This window comes from Phodopus roborovskii, unplaced genomic scaffold, assembly GCF_943737965.1.
Source record: "Phodopus roborovskii unplaced genomic scaffold, PHOROB, whole genome shotgun sequence".
NCBI lineage: Eukaryota > Metazoa > Chordata > Mammalia > Rodentia > Cricetidae > Phodopus > Phodopus roborovskii.
The window spans coordinates 6,339,969-6,365,826 of NW_026126689.1; the positions used below are offsets into that span (position 1 = coordinate 6,339,969).

General features: G+C 45.9%; 1 protein-coding gene across 2 annotated transcripts in view; it reads right to left on the minus strand.

The window, feature by feature from the left end:
* The window catches only part of Tbxas1 (thromboxane A synthase 1), a 166,927-nt gene that overhangs the window by 91,501 nt on the left and 49,568 nt on the right, over positions 1-25,858 (minus strand). For both annotated transcript variants that reach the window (XM_051174681.1, XM_051174680.1), the window contains exon 4: positions 7,733-7,829. In XM_051174681.1, coding sequence (XP_051030638.1) covers positions 7,733-7,829 — 97 coding nt within the window. The remainder of the gene's footprint in view (positions 1-7,732; positions 7,830-25,858) is intronic.

Here is a 25,858-nt window from a genome sequence, read left to right on the forward strand (position 1 = left end):
ATACAACTACAGGAAGACTGCAATTGTTTCGGGGGCTCATTTACGATTTGTCCCCAAATTCTAGACATTCATCTCTGTTGCTTGAGTTTCTTGTTCCACCAGGTCCCGCTACCCTCAGCCCCAAATAAGCACATAGATGCTATAAAGCTGGTGGCCGATGGCTAGGGCTTCTTATTGGCTAGCTATGTCTTAATTATTAATCCATAACTACTACTCTGTGCATTTCTACATGGCGTTATCTTACCAGAGAATGCCTAGTGCATCCTATCTTCCCATTCTCTACATGATATCTCTTCCTGGTCTCTCTCTACCTTTCCCCAAATTCTCCTTGTCTCCTAGTCCCGCCTATCTTCCTGCCTCTATTGGCCAAACAGTGTTTCATTCACTAACCAATAAGAGAAGCGTATATACTGAAGGATATACCCGAAACTAACAATGGAAGGAAAGAACCAATTCCTGAAAGTTGTTCTCCAAACTCCATATGTGCACTGTGGGAAACCCCTCACCCCTCCTCACCCCTGTGTGTGCACGTGCGCGTGCGCACATACACACACAGAAATACATGTAATAAGAAAGAACTTACTAAGACCAAAAATATAAAATTCCTCCAACAACATTTTGAAATTTAGAAAGAAGTGTTATGAGTCAAAGAAGAGCCACTTCCAAATCAATAACACTTAGCCGGGTCCATTTCTGCATCCCAAGGCCTCACAGGCACTCAAGCCCTAGGAAGAAGATGTCAAAGTTCAAGCCAATCCATCATGGTGGAAATTCTGTTTGAGGTGTATTTTACAGATAAGTGCAACCCCGCATCGTGACTGCAGTCTCTAGGACCAGCCATGCTCCTGAATAAAGCAATGACGTGGGAAGCTCACAGGTGACAGGCAGGCCACCCAGTGGGCACAGCTCCCAGTGGGCAGCCCAGTCTACGTGAGAAAGTTCCAGCTCAGGCTTCAGACTTCTCAGCACATTACCTCGTGTTTACATAAAACAAAGAGGTCTGCCTCAAAAGAGAGAGGGAGCCAAGCAGACAAGATTGCCCCTCCACATTTTGGGGTTTGCTGGAGGTTTGAGCTGTCAGGAAGAACCGTCAGGAAGGCCTGTCATGAGGTTGGCTTTCCTTCCTTCCTTCCTTCCTTCCTTCCTTCCTTCCTTCCTTCCTTCCTCCCTCCCTCCCTCCCTCCCTTCCTCCCTCCCTCCCTTCCTTCCTTCCTTCCTCCCTCCCTTCCTTTTTTCTTTCTTCCTTTTAATCCTGTTCACGGAGTCCCCTCCCTCTCTCCTCACTTCCCACCCCCCCCACCTCTCCTCTACCCCTTCCCCCATCCACTCTTCCCCCATCTCCAAAGGGACAGCCCTCCCATGGGTATGAACAAAGCATGCGCATCAAGTTGAGGCGGGGCCAAGCTCCTCCCCCTGCAATAAGGCTGGGTAAGGCATCCCAGCATGGGATAGGTTCCAAAGAGTCAGCTCAAGCGCCAGGGACAGGTCCTGAACCCACTGCTAGGAGCCCCACAAACACACCGAGCTATACAACTGCTACACACAGGCAGAGGGCCTCGGTTAGGGGGATGGAGGTTAACCTTTCTTTTTTTTAAAAAAAAAATTTTTTTCTTTTCTTTCTTATTGCTCTGTAGACAAGTTGGCCTCAAACTCAGAGATCCGCATACCTCTGCCTCTGCCTCCCAAGTACTGGCTTCAAAGGTGTGTTCCACCACCCCTGGCTGGGTTGACCTTTCTTAGGAAATGTATGAGGAGAGGAGAGTGGAGGGAGGGAAAGGAAAGAAAGAGAGGGAAAACACTGGCTCAGTGGTTAAGAACACGGACCCTGGTTCAATTCCCAGCACCCACATAGCAACTAATGACTGTTTGTAACTCCAAACATACATGCAGGCAAAACACCAATGCATGTAAAATGAAAATAAATAAATTATTTAAAACAAACAAACAAACCTCCCAGGCTTGGCCAAAGTGATACACAGCAACCATCCGTTCACACTGCAGAAATCTAAGAGCCTATTCATTTCCTAGCTGTTCTTTGAGCGACAGACAGGGACCAGGAGGAGATGAAGCTGTGGGTAGGAAGGCACCTGTTGTGGGGGTAAGGACAGGTTAAAAGAGCAGTTTTGTGATGGGTGGAGACTGGACCGGGGATCCGCGACACACCACACACACACCACACACACACACACACACACACGGGTGTGGCCCACCGGTGGGGTGGCTCTGAATGGAGCTGTCTGTGCACTGGAGCACTTTAAAGGGCTGCCTCACTCTGGGCTGCTCTCATGCAGAGGTACAATGCTTCCAAGGGACTAATCCGCCTCCTGACTTTAGTTATCTCTCACGGTGACTCATCCTTAGGATTCTAACAGCCACATGATGAGTGGACAAGGCTGTCCTTTGAGAGGCTAAATCTAGGGCAGCCGGGGCCCTCATTGTTTATGGCTCAAGATTAAAACCACTCACCCAATCAATCACATGGCTTCAGATGAGACTGCTGTGATTCAACCTGTCCCTAGAGAGGTGGTCTCTGAGCTATTCATAGGAGCCCGAGGGCGGGCACTCACCCCTGCACATACACACACACACACACACACACACACACACACACACACACACACACACGATGGCTTCAATTCCCTCATTTACTCCATATCCAAGCAGCCAGGGCAGGAACCAGCATGCCTACAGCCCTCGCCGCTCCATGCTACCAGCCGGGGAGAGAACTCTGCACCTAGGCAGCATGTCACAGCATCTGACACATCTCCTTCGTGACCACATCCAACATGTCCAAGCAAACATAGGCTAAAGACCAGCCCACCCCTCCATGCACCTCCCAAGGGAAAATCCTTCCACTAACTATGGACATTTCTGCCAACTCATACAGACTCAGCTCCAGTTTCCATAGATAACAAAAACAAAAGTAGCTGCCCTCAAGTTCATCCAGCGCATGATTACCAAGAAGAAGGAATGAAAACTACTCAAGGAAAAACTCCTAAGTCCCAAGCTGCTGGAACGATGGGCCTTCTCCAAGCACTAAAGAAGATTGACTTGGGTTTAATGGTCTTCTCTGTGTCCTAGGTTTAGTGGAGCCATCTTGGGGAGTACCAGGAGAGCTAACAGAGGTGGAGGGAAGGATGTGGACAGGATGGAGCCAAGGCATGCCTCATGAAATCTGAGGGGAAGTGTGACATAAGAGCTGCCACTCATGAGGCTGAACATTTGTAGCCTACTCAGCCCAGCATTTTGGAGTTTGAAATTTTTATTTATTTATTTTTTTTTTTGTTGGAGCCTCTTTACTTGGCTCATGTTGGCCTGGAACTCGTGACTAGCCTGCTTAAGTCTCCTGGTACAGAGATTACAAGCACGTGCCTTCACACCCAGCTGAAAAAGGACACCTTTCTCAATGGTTTTTTTGACTCAATATTTACTCAGAACCAGTGTGAGTTAGAGAGCACCCTGTGGTGTCACCTCAGCTCCACGGTCCCTCATGAGATGTTCATAGCTGACATCAAATTCCAGAGCTCCACCCGGCAGTTCTCTATCAGCTTGTCCTTGAATCTGAATGACTCAGAGTGGGATGCGTGAGCAGTGACAGGCTCTCAACGGTGGAAAATGAAGCTATGTGTTATTTAAGTTCCTTTTCATTTAATGCATCAAACTAATATGCCGAAGTGTTTCTGTATCACAAGGGACCTCTTGGTAGACGCTTCCGTGGAGTAAGCGTTTAATGTTTACCGAGTGAATGTATAATAAAGCTGAACACTTAAGTAAATATGGCTTATTAAAGGGAGGCTGGCATGGTGTTGGTGAGGGGAAATCACGCCTCACTAATCTCCTTGAGTTCTTTGAGCAGATAAATAAGCATATGGACAAGAGGGAGCCGCAGAACCCAGTTTAATTTGACTTTCAAAAACTTGTGAGAAAATCCCACTCTAATGACTGTTTTAGAAAAAAAAAAAAAATGAGTCACCAGGGTTGTTTTATCATGAATATGGAATTGGCTTAAAGACCATAAACAAAGCTGAAGACAAGCACAGTCATCCCAGATGGAAAACTATCTCTAGGGTTTCCTAGAGCTCTAGTCTATGATGCGTCTTCTTTGTGTGTGTGTGTGTGTGTGTGTGTGTGTGTGTGTGTGTGCACGCGCACGTGATGACCTTGCTGGAAAGTAGTTATGGACTCTCCAGGTTCAGGTACACCACGTACTATGGAGAAGGCCAAGCTTATGGCCATTTGGATGTTCCACTTGGATTCTTAAGAGACATTGTATTATTCACCCTCCTCCTTGTCACGGCCAAATACCCTGACATGAGGGAACTTACAGAGGATGAATTTACTCTCCCTCGTGGTGTAAGTGTCCGATACATCACCGTGTTTATAGCCACTCACTGATGTTGCCACAGGAGCATGAAGCTCCTTGTTTGTGTCTTGGTAAACCAGAAGCCAAGAGAGACAGACAGCCTTAAAGCGGTTAAGGCCTCCCCTCCAGGGACCCTCTCCGGTCATCTAGGCCCCATCCTTCTGAAAATGCTACAGCCTTCCAAAACAGGAGCACCAGCCAGGGAGCAAGCTCTCAAACAAATGAACAAACGGGGAGACATTTCACACTCCCGCCATGCCATAACAGTCTCTGTGTGTCTGGACCATGAAGTATAGAGAGGATGTAGAAAATATGGTCCCGAGGCTTGAAAACAAATCACTAAGGTAGGACAAAAGCCACAAGTCCCAGTGGGGCCAGTTAGGGAGATGGCGGCTGCACAGGAGGATGAGATGTAACAGTGCAGGGGTGGGAATGGAGGCAGGGAAGGCTTCCTGGAGGAGGCAGGATCCGGGGAGCCTTGAGGAACAGCTAGGTTTTGTAGAAGAGGTGGAGGGTTGAAAACAGCCAATGGGCACTGGGCAATTCTCGAACCTGCTGAGTACTGTGCAGGGCCCACGGCTTGTATGAGTGATCCTGTCTAACTTAACAACAGCCTTGTAAGGTAGCTCAGCTCCTGTACCCCCAGGAGGAATGGGAGGCTTTAAGAAGTTAGATCTACTCAAGCTCACATTGCAAGCCCTGTCGTTATAGGCCCTCTGGTTTTAGGAATCGTCAGCACTTGCAAAGATCTGGTGGCAGGCTGGATAAACAATGGCCATGGAGGCCAGGGTGACTGGAAGGGACACCTTGTGTTGGAAAGCAGTCAGAGGTCAGGTTGGAACCCGTGGATTGTCTCTTCCATCTTGTGGCAAGACTCCAGGAGCTTCATGCTCCGCCCCTCACTGAGTGGAAGGGAAGGAATTATGAATGCTTGCTTGCGTGTATGCTGTGCATCACATGGGCAGAGTGCTGGCAGAAGCCAGAAGACAGCATCAGAGACCCTGGAACTGGAATTATAGGGAATTGTGAGCTGTCATGTGGGTGGGATCAAACCCAGGTCCTCTGCAAGAGTAGCAAGTGCTTCTTCTTCTTCTTCTTTTTTAATCTTTCTTTTTTAAAGATTTATTTATTATGTAGTGTTCTGCCTGCAGGCCAGAAGAGGGCACCAGATCTCATTATAGATGGCTGTGAGCCACCATGTGGTTGCTGGGAATTGAACTCTGGAAGAGCAGCCAGTGCTCTTAACCTCTGAGCCGTCTCTGCAGCCACCGTAGCATGTGCTTTTAACTGCTGAGCCATCTGTCCACCCCTCACGGGTTCTATGATGACCAAACACCCACTGTGTGTCGTTCAATAAGCACAGGATGCTCTCGCTTTAGCACTCTGTCCCAAGCATGATGTGGTCTTAAGTTCTCCCACCTGAGCCCTGGATAACCCTGTACTCCCCACTGTGGGAGCCTCCCCATGTGAGCTGCAAATGTTTCCACCGGTCTGCTAGCTTCACAAGACCCGAGGACGCACTCCGTGCTGCTTCTCCATCTTTTCCACTAATACCCTTGGAGTGTGTGGCCTAAGGCAGCTGTGTACAGGGTTGCCAAACACTCAACAGAAGAATGAATGCCTTACCGACCATCTCTGTAAGATGGTAAGTGAAGTGTGGGATTGGGGGGGGTTGCTCAGTGGTTACAATGCCTGCCGAATGTGAGGACCTGTGTTTGGATCCACAGACCCCTGTAAAGTCAGATTCAGCAGCACGCGCCTTCAATCCTAGGGAGGGGAAGACAGGGGAACTCGTAAAAGTTCGCCAGCCAGCTAGTTAGTGGCAAATGACAAGGTGGAGGGTAAGAGCAAACACCTGGGGTTGTCCTCTGACCTCTACACCTCCACTGTAGCCTGCATGCACCCACACACATACGCTTAAACATGTGCATACATGCACGCTTACACACGCATACCCTTTTTTAATTTGACCCCATTGAAAATGGTTGACACTACGGTTGTCCAAGTGCTCACGAGCATCTGTTTATTAATTCACTTGGGACTCTCTCTAAGAACCGACAGGAAGGTCACTACCTTCTTCGTTATAATTTCTGTCTTCTATTTGGAACGTTTTCATTAAAGGCAAAAAGCAACCAGTGGGCTGGGGGACTTGAACTGGCATGGGGTCCGCTGTAGATGCCTGCTGTTAATACCTGGGGTTGCTCTCCCTACTGACGTTGTTTACTTTCTCTCTTTGCTCTCGTAGTTCCAGGGGAAGATGGAAGCACAGACCCTCAAAGTTTGTTCCCGCTGTCATTTCTTAGCCTTGCTTGGCATTTCTCAGTCATGCGGCCTGTGCCCTGTGGACCCGCTGGCTCTGAACACAGCCTTAGCCAACGCTCCTGGCTTCAGCATTTCTACTAGGGCCGACTTCTTGTGAGCTAGCTCTCGTGGAGAGTCTCTTAGGCATGAATACCATCTTCCATGCTCACCAGGGGGCTAGGTTTTGAGGGGAGCAGACCCCAGCTCCACAGCAGCCTGTGTAGTTTGCTTCTTGTTTGTGGTACTTTGGATGAGGATGAGCCTGGGAGGCTCTGATACGTGAGCACGCGGTTCCAGTCTCTGGTGCATCTTGGAAAGGTTGTGGAGCCCTTGGGAGTTCTTGCTAGAGGAAGTGCATCCCTGGGAGGAGGGCCTTGAGTGTTCATGGTCTCACCTCACTTCCTGACCGCTTCTGCTCTACACTTGAAAATGCCAGCTCTCAGCTTGCCGCTTGCCACTTGCCGCTGTGCCTTCGCCGCCGCCATGAGGAACTCTAATCCCTCTGGAACTGTAAGCCTCAAATACATTCTTTCCTCTATATGTCTCTTTTGAACATGGCATTTTATCCCAACGGCAACAACAAAATAACCAACACCCTGTTGCTGTGATAAAGGTCACCACCAAAAGCAATATGGAGAGGAAAGGGTTTGTTGTAGTTTACAGCTCCCACTATCAAACTATCGATAGAAGTCAGAGCAGAACCTCATGGTAGTAACCAAAGCAGGGGCCATGGAGGGACATTTCTCACCGGCTTGCTTCCAGGCTTATGTTGAGATAGCTAGCTTCCTTATATAATCCAGGGCTGCCTGTGTAGGGATGTTACTGCCCACAGTAGGCTTGGTACCCAACACCAATTAGCCATCAAAAAAAAAAAAAAAAAAAAAAAAAAAAAAAAAAACCGACCCCAGACATACCCACAGGCCAATCTGATGGAGGCAGAGGTGCCTTCTTCCCAAGTGTGTCAAACTGTCAACCAAGGTTAGCTATCACAAGCCACCCCTCCGTACTTGTAAGTTCTTACACCTTTGGGTGACCCCATTCATCCGCAGGCAGAGAGAGACCACGTACCATTCTGTTGGAAAAGTTAGTGAAGTTCTCCACCAGCACCTGTTTGATCATGTCTGGCTCAGAAATGACAACATACATCCGACGGCCAAGATAGTACCTAGGAAGGATCAAATAGTTTGCTTTTAAAATATGGCTCTTTTGCCCATTTCTCCTGCCCCCACCCCCGCACAAAGAACTCACGGTGCCTTAGAGTGGAGGGTGAACAGTAGGGGAAGAACACACACAGACATGAGAGAGTACTGGCTTCTATGGCGAGCAAGAGTACATGAGAAAGGGTCACCAAAGCGCTTCCCAGCGACGCTTGCAAACTGCCACCTTGTCCCAGAACTGGAAATTTAGATAAGACACGGTCCCTGATTCGGGAAGCCTAAGGGCCGGGAGGAAAGACAGGTCGATAAATGTGAACGCACTGACAAGGACTCCTGAGACCCAGCAGTAAGGTGGAGGGGAAATGGCAGGGTTTTCCAAACTCGAGAGGTTGGCGTTTTAGAACAAAAACATTTACACCAATTCTACACTGAAAGAACAGGCAGATGCAGATGCCAGAGAGAACACGGCAATGATGAACACGGGAACGCTTAGCCCTGCTTGCAAAGGCTAGGCTTTGTGAAGGGAGTCCGCATCTGAGGAGTGGGGGGGACAGCCTCAGCCAGGCACCTGCTGCTCGTGAACTCTGGCCAGAGGAAGTGTTGCACACACCGTTTACCTTTATGAAAGTACCGGGGACCCAAAGCACCGTGATCCAGGGCCCCACCTGCTTGGGTAGCACTGTGAGTGGTGGCTGGAGGCCAACTGCGCACTGCAAAGCTCATTAACAGCGGGGCCACGGTGCCAGGCGTATTTCCAGTGTACGAGCTGACACATTCCTGGGTGTGACTGGCTCGCTGGCTGGTGTAGCCTGCTCAGAGCGGCAGGGGTCAGATTTTAAAGGGGGAAATCACATTTTAAAAGCAGCTGAGTTTGCTCTAGCATTCTAACTCAGCTTTCATAAGCCAAAATGATGTTCACGTCATAAACCAAATAAGGGGTAAAAAGATAAGAAGAGAGGGGTTGGTGAGATGGCCCGAACGGCAAAGTGCCTGCCTCACAAGAAGAGGACCTGAGTCTAGGTCCCTGGCATTCACTTAAAGAAAGACGGGTGTGGCCCTAGGTCCCCAGGGCTGGGACACTGTCATGGAGATAGATGGTGGGTTCCTAGACTCTCTGGCCGGCCAGCCTTGAGCCCCAGGTTCAGTGAGAGACCTTGTCTCAAAAAGGAAAGTGGAGAGGGATTAAAGGTGGCATTGGCCTTTGACCTCCACATCATGAACACATGTGCACATCCACATAATGCTCTCACGTGTACACATGTGCACGCATGTGCACCATACTTGAGTGCGGTGCACAATGTATCACATGGACACAGACTTTCCTTTTCCCTTCCTTCCTTCCTTTTTCTTTCTTTCTCTTTTTCAAGACAGGGTTTTGATGGGAGAGGTCATTCTGTATGTTTCTCATACTGGTTAATAATAAAGCACTGTTGGCCAATAGAAAGGGAGATAGGAGGGACTAGGAGACAAGGAGGAAATAGGAAGTAGTAAGGAGGAGCCAAGATGGAGAGTCTGGAGAAAGCAGTATGCCGCCGGCTCCCCGGTAAGAGAAATACATAGATCAGCAGAAATGGGTTAATAATTAAGGCAGAGCTAGCCGATAAGAAACAAGTAACAGGGCCAACAGCATTGTATCAAATACAGAGTCTCTGTGTATTATTTGGGACTGGCGGCACAGCGGCAGGACAATACCAGGCGGCGGACGGAAAAACCGTATGCCTTACAAATGGCGCCCACGTGGCTAATAAGAACTTCCACTTAAAATTTAACAAAAGGTTAAAAAAGGGTTTTAGAAACAAAAGAACAAAGATAAGCAAGGTTTCTTGGTAACAGCAGTTTTCTCGGTTGGACTCTGTTTTGCGAGAGACAAGCAGATATTTGCGCGGCTCCTTAAAGGGAAGGTTCCTGACTCAGCTTAAGCGGCAAAAAACCGCACAGCTTTTAAATAACTCTGCTAACAATTTATTGGTGTGTATGAGAGATGGCAATGGCAGTGACCACATCTCCAAGCCGGCAGCATGCTTTCTGGGTGGCAGCGCAGACCAAGGCGGTGAGCACAGCTTTCCGTGCTGGCGCTAAAAGTACCTGCCACCATCTTTGGTAAACCGTGGCTGACACAGCTATGACTTTCATTTTAGCAATGTTGTTGTTTACCAGATAAAGGACTTGTGGCCAGACGAAGATAAAGATTTACAGTAAAGACAGATTCATATTAAGAAAAACCTCTAAAGGTTTACAGTGTGTTTTAAAATATACGTAGACAAAAAAAAAAAAAAATAAAAAATGGTTTTAAAGAGACAAAGAGGAACTGGGTGTTGTAGCACACGCCTTTAATCCCAGCACTCAAGAGACAGAGGCAAGCAGATCTCTGTGATTTGCAAAGTAAACCTGGTATGCAGAGTGAATTCCAGGACAGATAAGAGTTACACAGAGAAACCCTGTCTCAAAAAATAAAAAGTAAAAGAAACAGAGTAATAATAAAGCCACATAAAGATGAAAAGCTCACAGAGAATCTGGTTACTGTATGCTATTGTGTTGTCTCTACATTGTTTAACTGCTGAGAAAATAACAACTGATAAGGAAATGTTGCTGCATTAATTCAATTTATATATTTTAAAAATGCTTTGACTCCAACATTTAAGTTCAAGGACAAGTTACTGGGGAAAAGGATTTCTATTTTTGTTTCCACAGAAAATAAAAAGCTGTGGATTCCTTCCAGACTAATGTGGTTTGAGCAAGCCAGACCGCCTGAAACAGAGTACCAGGTGATCCTACATTCAAAACAGCTAAACAAAACAGCCTTACAGACTACAGCCAAGATTTCTACATCTTCTCAGGATCCCCCATGACAGTGCCCCCTATCAGCAGGAAGTAGTTTGGAAAGAACGACGCCCAAATTCCCAAATGTTTATAAATGTTTGTTTTCATTTAAATGGACTTGGGTATAAATGGTTAATGATCACAGCCAGTTCTTTTTAAAGGTAAAAAGGGAATTATGGTATGGATATGAATACTTTGTTTTGGAATAGATTTTCATTTATTGATACAATTGAAGGTCAATAAGGTGATATGTATATTTCTCCTCTTGTTTAGGTATTGTGTTTATTGAGCTCAGTTAGAAATGTAATGTATAATGTAGTACAGATTATAGATAGTTACCTATGATAGTTAGAACTTATAGTTAAGTTAGTTAGTATTTCTAGATATACAGACATATATTTGAGATGGATAGGCATTCTTCAAACCTTTCAAAGACCTACAGAATATGGCATCTAAAATGGTTTAGGGTTTTTCTTGACAATGAGACATAATTGTTCCTGGCAACACCACCTGCATCAGAAAGGAAGATGAAGATGGACATTGAAGAAACTCATTATGGAGTTTACTTCCAATATGGCAAGACTAGCCATTTGGACAAGATACTCCTCTTGTCTGGACTGTTTGACTTTGTGATGTATAAACTGGACATGCAGGACCCACAGGAAAGTGACTTCTGATTCAAGATGGACATTGCTAACAGAGATCCTGCTTCATGGAAGAGTCTGCGAGACAGTATGCAGGACACAGACAAAAGTGACTGACAAACTGCCAATACAAGAAGACAGTTTAAAGTTTCCTGCGTTGCTGAAGAGTCTGCCAGACACACTATGGCCTATGGGCTGAAGATGGAAGATTACAAAAGAACTTCGGGTGACCAGGCAGTGAGTTGTCTCTGTCATTTCTAGAGTTTATATACTATCCTTCTGTGGTCTTTGAAGGAGTTGAAGACAGATAGTAATGGTTATAGTTTTCATTAGTTAGGATTAAAGATAAGTTACTTAGACTTTAGACACACAAAGATAGAATAGATGATGAAATATTTTCTTCAAATCTTGCTAAATGTTAATGGACTAAATGTTGTTAACTGTGATTGTTACTTGATAACTGTTGTATAATATATTTTGCTATGTTAAGGTTAAAACCCTTCTTTTTATTTAGACAGAAAAGAGGAGATGATGGGAGAGGTCATTCTGTATGTTTCTCATACTGGTTAATAATAAAGCACTGTTGGCCAATAGAAAGGGAGATAGGAGGGACTAGGAGACAAGGAGGAAATAGGAAGTAGTAAGGAGGAGCCAAGATGGAGAGTCTGGAGAAAGCAGTATGCCGCCGGCTCCCCGGTAAGAGAAATACATAGATCAGCAGAAATGGGTTAATAATTAAGGCAGAGCTAGCCGATAAGAAACAAGTAACAGGGCCAACAGCATTGTATCAAATACAGAGTCTCTGTGTATTATTTGGGGCTGGTGCGGCGGCGGGACAAGACCAGCGGCGGCGGGCGGAAAAAACCGTACTCGTTACAGGGTTTCTCTGTGTAGGTCTTGTAGACCAGGCTGGCCTCGAACTCACAGAGATCCGCCTACCTCTGCCTCCGGGTGCTGGGACTGCCGGGTGCGCCACCACTGCCCAGATACACTTTTCTTTTTTTAAGGAAAAAGATTTGTCTGGCATCCATTAGGCACTCAGAAAATATTCAACCAAGTGATCATATTTTCCGAAATTGTTAGGGAAGCCTTTGGACCACAGGAATTCAACAGATGTGGTACAAGAAAAACAAACAAACAAACAAACAAACAAAAAGGTCTAGTTTCTTACTGTTTTTAACCAAGGACACTGAAAATAACCCAGTGCAGCCATTAACCAACATTTTTATAAAATCTGTGGCAGGTGTCATGGAGTCTTCTGAGGATCAGTGAGAACCCGGCTATAGATGCCCAGCCAAGAAGAACGGACACTTACAGGATTCTGTCCACATTGAGGAGGGGCCGAGCCCCCTGTCTCCCACTCAGAGCAGGGCTTCTCAGACTCAGAGTGCCATAAACCTTCATCTGAAAGCATGCTAGCTAAAAAAATCCCCAGTCTGAAAAAAGACTAAGTTAAAAATTCAAGAAGCCAAAAGAACCTCAAATAAGGTTGCGCAAACATGAGGACCTGGGTTGAGGTCCGCAGAGCCCAGGTGTGGCAGAGTTTCTATAATTGCATTGCGTGGAGACGGGAGGGTCGGTGGGTTAGCTCCAGGTTCTGTGAGAGACCCTGTCACAAGAGAAGGAGATGGAGACTGGCCGCAGAACACAGGTTGGAAGACATGATACAGATACAATCCTACTTAAACCGGCCAGCAGTTATGTTGTGTTTCCAACCAAAATCCCACCAAGAACTAATAAACACATGGACAAACTTACTCTAAAATTTGTATGGGACGACAAAGGATTTAGAATAACCGATTTTTTTCCTTGAAGAATTGAATCAGGAGAAATGAGTATGCCAGAAACTTGACCATAGCAGTTGAAACTATGTTGTTGGCAGAGAGAGATAGATACGTACATGCATCTTCTATACACACACACACACACACACTCTCTCTCTCTCTCTCTTTCACTCATATGCGCATATACACTTGGATACAATCCGAATGATCTCTGTGCAGGAATCGAGTTCACCTGCTGGTTGTGATAACTTGCTCTAGTTTTACCTGTGTGGTGTAGATCACCACGGGGTAAACTACCTAAAGAAGACACAAGACCTCCTGCGCATTTTCTTTTGCTTATTTGTTTGCAAATCCCTGTGCATCTATAATTATTTCGAGCTAAGGTAACATTTTACAAGTCATTTGGGAACTTAACAGAGTTTAAAGACTTAGGCCCGTTCTTCTACCAGGCTTGGGTGGGCCCTAGAAACCTACATAAGAACTAGTTCTCAGATTCTGATGCCAGAAGATGGGGCCATCTTCCTAGGACAGTGGCTCAGAGCCGCAGCAGCTGGCCAGGGCCAAAAATGGAACACTCAAGGGAGGGTAGGCCCCACCCAGGCCTACATGCCCGAGTCTCACACATCGGTGGGACCAGTCACCGCTTATTTTAACAAGCTTCCAGGGGGTTCTGATGCCATTGACAGTGAATACATCAGGCCCCACCTTACCAATCTTGATCTTTGTGTGAGCAGAGGGCATGCCCCTTTTCATTTCCTCAAATCCTTAGACGGTGGGAGGCACGTATATTTTGGCAAGATATTTGTATTGAGTTTCTTATGATCAAAATAATTTTGTACACCCTCTGGATTTTTTTTTTTTTTAAAAAGCAAAATAATAGTTGTATATTCTGGTGAAAGGAGCCACCACGGGAGTCTTTCTGTATTTTTCTAGTAATATTACTAATGCTAAAACCAATTTTGCAACAATTCCTTTCGAATTGCCTCAGAGCGGCTTTATGAACCTCGTGAGGAAACTGGCCCCATTTTACATGTAAATTGTGTAATCTTGTGAATTTATGCTTATAAAAATGCTCATCTGTAGTTTGAGGAGCTCCTGGCAAGATCTTAAATGGGAAAAAACGTATTTGACTTACACAGGTGAGACTTTCCTTCCTAGAGCCTGCGATGATTCTCCGTGTGTGTCTGCCCACTTCTCCTCCAGAAGCTATCCTCGGCTCTCATGTAGTTCTGGAGGCAAAGTTAACTACAGAACCACGCCCCCCCAGCACATGGGATGGATTTAATCATCCAGGCACGGCTAAGCATAGCATCCCATCCTCGGTAACTGATCCAAGGGCTGCACACATGATCCAGCATGCATTGGGATTTTTCCACAGACACTGGGGCATGCCGTGTCATCTTCCTCCTGGAGCACCTGGTCTCTAGCCTAGCACATGAATTTGGGGCTGTGGGGTTCATCTTCCTCCCACATGGAGGGAACCTATTTGAAGAAAGGACTGAGAGACACCCACAGAGATTTAAGATTCCAGAGAGAGACTGACTAGGAAGCTCAACTTCAAGTTCCAGCCTCTACCCCTTGTATCTCTTCACTGGATGCCACAGGCTTAAAGTATGTGAGTTTGACTAGGGTTTCTATCACATATAATCCCCAAACCTGAACAAGTACAGCGTCACTCTGCCTCCAACAGACTTTCTCTTGTCTTTTTTTTTTTCCAGTTTGTACTTTGGTTTAAAACGTTTCTACCAAGGAGCACACTAGACCCACCTATCCACCACGCAGGACCACCATGAACCCCCTGAATCCCCGCGTGCTGGATCTTTGACCCACCATCTCTGGGCCCCTGACTGAGAAGAGACCTACTAGAGATCTTGGACCACCCAGAGTTACAGACATTGAACTTCTGATCCACCTAAGCCCACCGGGGGAGTAGCATAGAGAGATAGAGACCACACCTGCACCCACTGGAAGAGGGGATGGGAAGATGGCAATACAAGAAAAAACATAACAATAGAAAGACAAGCATAACACCACCAGAATCTAGGGACTCTACACCAACTAGACCTGAATGCTCCAAAGCAGATGAAGCACAAAGGAACGACTTGAAAAATATCTTCATAAAAGTGATAGAGGCCTTCAAAGACCATGTGAGAAAATCCCTTAAAGAAATGGAAGAAATAACAAACAAAAAATTAAAAGAAATAGGGGAAAAGACCACACCAAAAATGCAAGAAATGAACAAATCTCTTAAAGAAAGTGAGGAAAGCCAAGAAAAAACAATCAAACAGGTGAAGGAAACAGTTCAAGACCTGAAAACTGAAATAGAGACAATAAAGAAAACACAAACTGAAGGAATGCTGGAAATAGAAAAACTGGGCAAACTATCGGGAACTACGGACACAAGCATAACCAACAGAATACAAGAGATGGAAGAGAGAATCCCAGGCATGGAAGACAAACTAGAGGAAATAGATTCATCGACCAAAGAAAATCGTAAATCCAACAAATCCTTAACACAAAACATCCAGGAAATGTGGGACACCGTGAAAAGGCCAAATGTAGGAATAATAGGCATAGAAGAAGGCGAAGAAGCCCAGCTCAAAGGTGCAGAAAACATTCAACAAAATCATCGAGGAAAACTTTCCCAATCTGAGGAAGGACATGCCTGTGAAAGTACAAGAAGCATACCAAATAGATTGGACCAAAGAAAAAAGACCCCTCAGCACATAATAACCAAAACACCTAACATACAGAATAAAGAAAGAATATTAAGAGCAGCGAAGGAAAAAGGACAGGTAACATATGAAGGCAGACCTATCAAAATTACACTTGACTTCTCCATGGAAACTCTCAAGGCCAGAAGGTCCTGGATAGATGGTCTACAATTACTGAGAGTCCACGGATGCCAGCCCAGGCTACTATACCCAGCAAAACTCTCAATCACTATAGATGGAGAAAACAAGATATTTAATTACAAAGCCAGATTTTCACAATATGTAGATACAAATCCAGCCGTACAGAAAGTTTTGGAAGGAAAACTAACCCAAGGAAGTTAATTACATTCACAAAGACATAGGAAATAGATAATCCCACTTTACTAGAACCCAAGGGTAAAGCAGGGCAAATATATTCACAATACCACCGCAAAAACCAAATCTAAAACAAACAAACATTAAAAATAAATGGTCCTTACTTTCCCTCAACATTAATGGTCTTAACTCTCTCCATCCTTCTGCTGCATACAAGAAATATATCTAAGCTTCAAAGACAGACATTATCTCAGGGTAAAGGGTTGGGAAAAGATCTTCCAATCAAATGGACCCAAGAAGCAAGCAGGTGTTGCTATCCTAATATCGAACAAGTTAGACTTCAAACCAAAACCAATCAAAAGAGATGAAGACAGTCATTTTGTATTCATCACAGGAGAAATCCATCAGCACAAAGTCTCAATTCTGAACATCTATGCTCCAAATACAAAGGTACCCACATTCGTAAAAGAAACGCTACTAAAACTCAAAGCTCACACAATACCTCACAAACTCATAGTGGGAGAATTCTACAACCCACAGGCTGCCCACTCTCTCCATGTCTCTTCAATATTGTACTTGAAGTTCTAGCTAAAGTAATAAGACAACAAAAGGAGATACACATTGGAAAGGAAGAAGTCAAACTTTCACTATTTGCAGATGATATGATAGTTTACATAAGTGACCCAAAAACTCTACCAGGGAACTACTACAGCTGATAAACACCTTCAGCAAACTAGCAGTATATAAGATAAACTCAAAAAAATCAGTAGTCCTACTGTATACAGTAGGGGCTGAGAAAGAAATCAGAGAAACACCACCCTTTACAACAGCCACAACCAACATAAAGTATCTTGGGATAACGCTTACTAAACAAGTGAAAGACCTATATAGGAAGAACTTTGTGTCTTTAAAGAAAAAAATTAAAGAAGATACCAGAAAATAGAAAGATCTTCCATGCTCTTGGATAGGTAGGATAAACATAGTAAAAATGGCAATCCTGCCAAAAGCAATCTACAGATTCAATGCAACTCCATTAAAATCCCAGCACAATTCTTCACTGACCTTAAAAGGATAATAATCAACTTTATAGGAAAAAAAAGACTCAGGGTAGCCAAAACAACCCTGTACAATAAAAGAACTTCAGGAGGTATCACCATCCCTGACTTTAAGCTCTACTACAGAGCTATAGTCCTGAAAACAGCCTGGTATTGGCACAAAAATAGACAGGGAGACCAACGGGATCTTCAACAAATAGTGCTGGCATAACTGGATGATGGTGTGCAGAAGACTGCAGATAGACCCATGTCTATTGCCATGCACAAAACTCAAGTCCAAATGGATCAAAGACTTCAACATAAATCCAACCACACTGACCCTCTTAGAAGAGAAAGTGGGAGGTACCCTTGAACAATGGTACAGGAGACCATTTCCTGAACATAACTCCAGAGGCACAGACACTGAGACCTACAATTAATAAATGGGACCTCCTCGAACTGAGAAGCTTCTGTAAGGCAAAGGACACAGATGACAAGACCAAACGGTAGCCCACAGACTGGAAAAAGATCTTCACCAACCATACATCTGACAGAGAGCTGATCTCCAAAATATAAAAAAAAACACTCAAGAAACTAGTCAACAAAACACCAAATAACCCTATTAAATTATGGGATACAGAACTGAATAGAGAATTCTCAATATAGGAACTCAAAAAGGCTTAAAGACTTAAGAAAGTGCTCAACATCTCTAGCTATCAGGGAAATGCAAATCAAAACAACTTTGAGATACCATCTTACTCCTACCAGAATGACTAAAATTAGAAACACCAATGACAACTTATGCTGGAGAGGATGTGGAGAAAGTGGAACACTCCTCCACTGCTGGAGGGAGTGAACTCATACAGCCATTTTGGAGATCAGTATGGCGGTTCCTCAGGAAAATGGGAATCAGTCTACCACAGGACCCGGCAATCCCCCTCTTAGGCATATACCCAAATGATCTATATCCATGCAACAAAAACATGTGCTCAGCTATGTTCATAGCAGCATTATTTGTAATAGCAAGAACCTGGAAGCAAACTAGATGCCCCTCAACTGAAGAATGGATAAAGAAAATGGGGCACATTTACACAACGGAATACTACTCTGAGGAAAAAAACAATGGAATCTTGAAATTCGCAGGTAAGTGTATGGAACTTGAAGAAACCATCCTGAATGAGGTAACCCAGTCACAAAAAGAGGAACATGGTATGTATTCACTCATATATGGATTTTAGACCTAGATCAAAGGATCACCAGCCTATAATTCACACTGCCAGAGAAGCTAGGATACAAGGAGGAACCTAAGAGATTCATACAAGGTCCTCACAGAAGGGGAAAGGGACAAGATCTCCTGGGTATATGTGGAGGGGGGGGCAGGGAGTGGAGAGGGAACTAGGAGAAAGAGAAGGGGAGGAGAGGAGAGCACGTGGGACCAGGAAGATTGAGTCAGGGGAGGAATAGATGAGAGAGAGAGAGAGAGAGAGAATAAAAGTGGGAGCCATTATAGGTTTGAAGAGAAAACTGATTTTAAAGAAATGTCCAGAGACCTATAAGGATGGCCCCAACTAATAATCTGAGCAACAGTGGAAAGGCTACCATAAATGCCCTTCCCTGATAATGAGATCGAGACTAACTTATCCACCATCATAGAGCCCTCATCTAGCAGCTGATTGAAACAGAAGCAGACACCCACAGCTAAACACTGAGCCGAACTGGAATCCAGATGCAGAGATGGAGGACAAGACCAGGCTACAGAAACACATAGAGACAGCTGACCTGAACAAGGAGGAGCTAACGGCCCCCAGACTGATAGCTGGAATCCAGCATTAGACTGACTCAGACCCCCTGAACGTGGGTCTCAGATAGAAGGCCTGGTCAGTCTAAGGGACCTCAGACAGTGGAACCAGGATGGATCCCTGGTGCACAAAAGGACTTTGGGGGCATGTTCCCCATGGAGGGAAACTCCCTTAGCCTAGAGACAGGAGGGAGGGCCTAGTCCCTACTCCAAATGACTTGACAGATTTAGATGATCCCTCCTGGAATACATCACCCTACATGTGGAGTGGAGGGGGATGGGAAGGGAGGGTGGTCAGGGGGCATGGAAGGGTGGGAGAGAGGGGAAGAGGGAGAGGAGGGAGGGAGAGGGAACTGGGATCGATATATAAAATAAAAAATAAAAATAAAAAAAATCACTAAATAGGAAAAAAAAATGTTTCTACCCAAACTTTTGCTGTAATTTAATCTTCACTGGGAGGGGTGTAGCCTTCAAGGATGGATTAGGCCACAGAGACTCGGTCTCACAATGGATGGACCGATGTGTCACCCGATCTGGTAAAAGGACCCTTTGGTAGCATTTCTAGGGTCCTCTTCTCACCGTGCGTTGCTTTGGACTCTGAGCAGAATGTCCACCACACGAGGCTCTGAGGAGTCACAGCTCACTAATTTCCAGCCTCCCAGCCTCCAGAGCTGTGAGTCATTCAGTCTGAAGTGATAGCAAAAGAAAATAGAGCAAGCTGTTGTGCCTGCCCCTGCTCCCTGTTCCTAAGGCGCTGTGGTACAGTATGCCCTGGAGCTCAGCAAGTGGGGTCTGCACTCATCTAACTGCCACCTGTTACAGGGCCACCTCAGACTCTCTGAAACACGCCGGTGAAATTGAGGCCATCTTAATTCACTGTGGCTCTAAATCCTACCAATCCTGTGAGTTTAAAGGGACATGAAATCACGGTTCTTCAAAGTTAAGCCAATAGGGTACAAAGAAAGATCCCAAACCACGAAACTGGTCAGTGATGTGTGGCTAGGTCATGACCTAGTCCTTCTCGGAACCCTGGCGGTAATCATCGTTAGCATCGGTGTTTGCTTCCTGCGATCTCTGGGTTTCCTTTGCTACCTCTGCTGCCGAATGTGAGGAAGCCATTCTACTCACTTCTAGAACAGGAAACCAAGACATTCTGACCCCTGCCTCAGAACTGTCCTTCTCTGAGATGTCCAACTCCATCTTTCCTTCCAGGCTGGCCTGGTCTGTGAAATCCAGTGCAAGCATATGTGTGAAGGGCCTGGCAAGCTCCAATCACACTGACTACCTTTTCCCCCCCTCAACAGACTGTCGAGAGCAGATTCTTGCTTAACGGACCCAAAACCCCCTTCCAGCCTAATTAAGGAGGTGAGGTCCTGCTCCCCTCTAATCCAAGCTGCACGCTGACTACTACAGGGGCAAGAAATTCATAACTGATTATTCATTTATATTTATTTATGCACATAATAATTTGCTTACTCAACCCCAAAGCACCTGGTTGAAGAGAAAATGTAGGCGAACCAGTGAAATATTGTGCAGTTAAAAATAACACTTGTTTGACTTGCTTAATTAGTGGTTTTCTTTTTCTTTCTTCAAAAAAAAAAAAAAAAGAAGAAGAAAGAAAGAAAGAAAAGAAAAAAAAAAAAAACTGACCAGTCTAACCAAAATAGCACAGCTGCCTTCTTTCTGGCAACCATGACAAAAGAGACTATTATTGGCATTAGCCTTGGGGCCAGCTGGCTCTGTGTCAGAAGGCCCTGCCCCTGGCAGGGTTGCCAAAACTGTAGGGCCATTCATGGGTGGGAGTGGGGGGTGTGTGTCACTCACGATGACACACAAAGATCCAGGCTGTATCCGCTAGATAGAGGAGCACCTTGTAAAAATATCATTGTGGCCCTGTTACTAAATAATAGTCAAGCCCAGTATTAATTAGTACATCCAAGTAGTATCTATTGAGCTCATACTCTGCCAGGCATCCAGCCGACAAAGACTTACACGTCTGGGCATGTACCTGAAGCAGGGAGTTGTGGGAACTTCTTTTCATGTAACTCATGTCTTCAATGCGTCGGGATTTTGCAGTGAATGTGTGACTTGAAGTAGGAAGGGGTTGTCACTAAGTTGGCCTACTGAGGCTGCCCGGAGTCAAGGTGAGGTTGACAGGTTGACAGTGCCGAGTCTACGGGCATTGGAATCTTGGGGACTCGGTTCTAAGCCTTGTTTGTAATTATCATCTGTACCACCTTGGGCAGGTGAAGTCCATCTTTGATAAAGAGGTCACGGTGAAGGTCAGTGGGAAGTTCGTCAGCACTGAAGCTGTGTGTTGGTGTGGTGATAGCCCCCATCTATGAGAAATGAACTTCTAGGTGCCCTCAGGGGGATTAGAAGATTCTGGACGGAAGCCTGACACCCCCACATCAGCAGAAGGAATATGAACACATGCCTGACTGATGGGACCTGCTGTGCACCACTAGACATCAGGGTTCTAAAAAAAACTGTGCCTCGGGAACAACAGCAGTAGAAGACGCCACAAGGCGTCCTGGCCTCACACCTCGCCTTTGCCTGGATATGGAAGTATCCGGAAGCTCCACAGGAAAAGGTGGCCATGTGCTCTGGCAAGGACTGTGATGAATGGTCTAGACTCACAAATTCCAAGAAGTTCAGAGAAAGTTAACCTCAGGGTTTTCAGTTCCTGAACATTTGGCTTAAGCAGCTCCCCCTGGGCTAACAGCAGCTCCTGAGCTAATGCCCCGCTGGGTTAGCTGTCCCTCCTAGCATGGCAGCCCCCACAATGCTATGGAGAAGCTACAGTTTCCTTATTTTTACGGAGGGTGCTAGAATCCCATTATAACCTCTCATGCCAACTGTTGGTGGGCCTTGCCACTTTTCCTTAGACTATCACAGTGGCTCTCAGTGGGGGTCTGTATCTCCAAAGCCAATCCCCATTAAGGCCAGACCTGCCTTTTGGGGACAGAAGGTGACTATGTAACCTCACTCACTGTAAGTTCTGATGGGCTTCTATTATTTGAAACAAAGCCCAATGTTTTGACCTTTAGCCACTGGCCCTTATTGACTTAATACTTTTATAGTAACACACAGGGCAAAAGAATTACCTAACACACTCTTGTTCTTGGGTAGCAAAGTCCACACGTAAGTACTCTAACAACTTAGTGAACATTCACACACACACACACACACATACACACACAGAGAGAGAGAGAGAGAGAGAGAGAGAGAGAGGCATGCATGCGCTGAACGGACATACAAGATTGGAAGCAGTTCTTGTAGGGAACAATAGATGTTGCTACATTTTTCAATAAACATTTACGATGTTTAAGGAGGGCCCGATGGATTAACTGTGGCGCCCTGGGGTGTCTCAGCACGCAGTTTGAGAATTACGGCCCCTCACCCTTGCTATGAGAAACTTGTTTGTGGTTCCTAAATTGCAGACTTTCTCCATATCCTGTTGCTTTGTGCGTATTTCCCATCCAAAGTGCTTATTAGCATAGGAAAACCCTACGGACACTCAGCCCACCCACCCTGTCCTCGGAGCCCTCGCCCCTGCAGTTGACTCTAAAAATAAAGCTATTTATTAACTCTTTTTGAATTTCATGTATTATATGTTGATCATATCCCACACACACACACTCTCCAACTCCTCCCAGACCCACCTCTCCCTTACCCCTTCCCAACTTCATGTCCCCTTCTTTTTAAACAGCTCTCTAAGTCTAACTTGTGCTGTGCTGGAATGTGGTCAACCTCCTAGGGCCAAAACCTTAAAGAAGACCGACCCTCCCGCCTCCAGAAGCCATCAGCTGCCAATGATTGGTTATGGAGGGTTTGGTCTTGCACATGTCTTGTACAGGCAATAAATAGCTGCTGTGAGTTCATGAACAAAGCAGGCCTCTCATATCCACAAGACGTCGTCCCTCTCCAGTCCTCCCTCACCTCTGACCCTTAAAGTCTTTCTGCTACCTCTTCCCTGACAGTTCCTGAGCCTTGGGTGGGCGAGGGTGACAGAGACACCCACTTGTTCTCTACTCTTTGACCAGCTGTGGATTTATGTGTTCATCACTATCCACAGCATGAAATGTCTCTGATAAGTTTAAAAGCAGCACTAATCCAGAGAGCTACAAGTTTAGAAGGCAATTTAAGACTATGTGTCTTTAAGTAGAATAACAGCAGAAGATTCATCCCAGGAGCCCGTGGGCTCCCTAACCATGGGTCTTGACCAGAGTTACAGGCATGGATTTCACCCTGCGGCGCAGGGAAGAGCCTTCCTAGTTGGCACTGATTTCATTTCTCCATGCCTCAAGACCAAAGTTTCCAGCTATAACGCCTGAAGCTCTTAATCAACCAGAAAGTTCCCCTATTGATCTCTATCACGCCACATCACATCGATTCCATACCTATTGGCTCCTCACTGCTCTGCAAGTCCTTGGAGGACAGAACCTTGCCTTGTTTTTCTTCTGGAATCTCCAAGAAGCCAGCAGAGTACAGGTCCATAGAGGAGGTTTGAGGATGGTTTGGGGAGTCTTTCGGGAAATCATGTCGTCTCTCTGATGCCCACATTCCTACCTCTGGAGGACCCTAGGAGACTCACTACTGCTGAATTCTCTTTCCATTACTCACTGTTATCCTACAGTCCTGAAGCCACATAGAACATTCTCTAACGCTTGGGGACACCCTTTCTGCAGACCCCCTGGCTGACTTTATTGCGTGTACTCCCCCTTGGTGGCCTGCACTCAGAGCAAGTCTTAGATCTAGATGGACAACGTGTCACTGTGGGGAGTTGGATGTGCAGAGCCTTCAAATCACTTTTGACCTCAAACCAAGGCTTCTGTCAAAATACCATCTCACCCACTTCCCTTGTAGTGACGCTGAGATGTGTTGCCCGGAGGCCTCCTCAGGGAACGGTTTGTCTCCACTGCAGAGACAGCTATTGGCTCCCTGTGTGTTGGCTTCAGCAGCAGGACGCTTTCTCTCCTGAAAGCCAGCATCCAATGACAGAGCATGGGACTGGCCATTCCATCCTGTTGGGAGAGGACAGCTCTTGTCTTCGTCCCGTCACAGACAAGAATGCCTAGCAAACATGCTATACACGAAGCCCATCTCGTTGCCAGTCGGGGAACCAGCCTGTGAGACCTGCTTTGACCAGCTGCATAACTAAGGGCAAGGCCAGCCCAGGAGGCGGCCTTATTATGTGATGAGCCGCGAGCCATCTCCGTCTTCTCCAGCTCTCCACTTCCTTCCCCAACACCCCGTCTTAAGGACCTGTCCCTAACGGTTCTTACCAAGTAGAGTGTACCTTCCCCTCCTGCCCCCTGATGCTCTCCACGAGGCCATAGGCAAGTACCACCTCCTCTAAAAGTCCCTCTCAGCCTCCACAGCTTAGAAGCCATCCGTTCCTGCTCTATTTCGGGAGTACTACCCTTCCTGCCCAGACTTCTCATGCGCCTTGGACACTGTCTGCATTTTCCTTTCAAATTAGATGCTAACTTTGTTTGAATGAAACCCTCTCGTGGGAGGGATGATGGCCTCTGCCACCACCGCCACAGCACAACACAGACAGAGCCACTGTCCAGGAGGCTGCATCTAAGGAAGGGCCAGCAGGGAGCACTATGGAAAAGCCATTTCCTCTGTCTCGTGCCATTGGGAGATCTGGGCAAACATCTTGAATAGTCAAGGACAGGTCACAAAGTGGGTGTCCTTTCCCAGGACGGGCAGAGAATTCACGGTGGAGGCCATTGCGTTTGGGTCTGTTGGGGACACTGGGCAGTCCTCCAGCATGTCTAGGCCACTGTCTCCGTATCTGGTCATGTCTCATGGCTTGGATTAAAGCAGGTTTTCACCCTTCTTGAGAACATTCCTGCTGACTGCTAGGAATGTTCATGTGGTCTCTAGGTAGGTTTCTAAGCATTGATGACAACAAGGGGTTAAAGTGGTCTGGGGAGGCGTATGAAGCCCCTCCACAAAAGGCCAGGGAACTATCGATCCACGGGGAGAGGCCTCAAGAAGAGGAAGCACCATTAGGTTTTGCTGCTCAAGCTCGCGCCACCTTCTTTCTGCAGGCTTTCCTACTCCCCCACCCCGTCCGCACCCATGGGAATATGGGTGAGCCTTGCTCCGGGAGGATGGAGCTGCACCGGTGTAGTGTGTGGATAGTGTCTAGGCTCCCCCAGGGGGCGCCTGTGTTTCTAAAAAGGCCCTAAGTTCATCTGCCAGGAGTCACAGGTCCAGGCAAGGACATACTTCTGAGTCTGTGGCTCACACATAGCTGCTCTCCATTGTTTCTGGATACAGGCAGGAAGATAGCCTCCCTGGCTCCAGCCCTCAGCGTCTTCATCTGAAAGATGAAGCCCCACCCTCATCCTGCTGAGTTATGACTACATTAAGACGTAGTAAATCTTTCTCCAAAAACAGAGCCACAGATACAGGAGAGAACTGGGGGAAAATATCTGAAAGAAAACCTATAACGATAAACCTCCCTCCTCTATGGAGTATATCCGCCCATTTAATTTATTCAGTTAATAAAACGTATTCCCCAGAGGGGGACAGGCAGAGGTAAGCTGCAAGCCAATCTGCCTGTGTGAGCGGGGTATGTATGTATATCTCATAACAATAAAAAAAAAAGAGTAATTAAGAGATGTATTGAAGTGTGTAGAAATCCTGAAGGACACTGAAGATTCCAATTCAAGTTAGTGTCCTTGGTGCAAATTTAATTCAATCGGGAATAGATAAATAAAAATAAAGGAAAAAAAAAAAACAACAAATTCAGAACAGATGTTAGGCAAGCGATTTTTTTTTCACAGTAAGAATCATAAACATGAAAAACAGCCTATAAGGCAAAGTTGTTGATGCCAACAGCATCAAGCTACTAAATAAATAGTTGGATGGTACCACAGGGGCAAAGAAATATTAAAATAGTCATTTG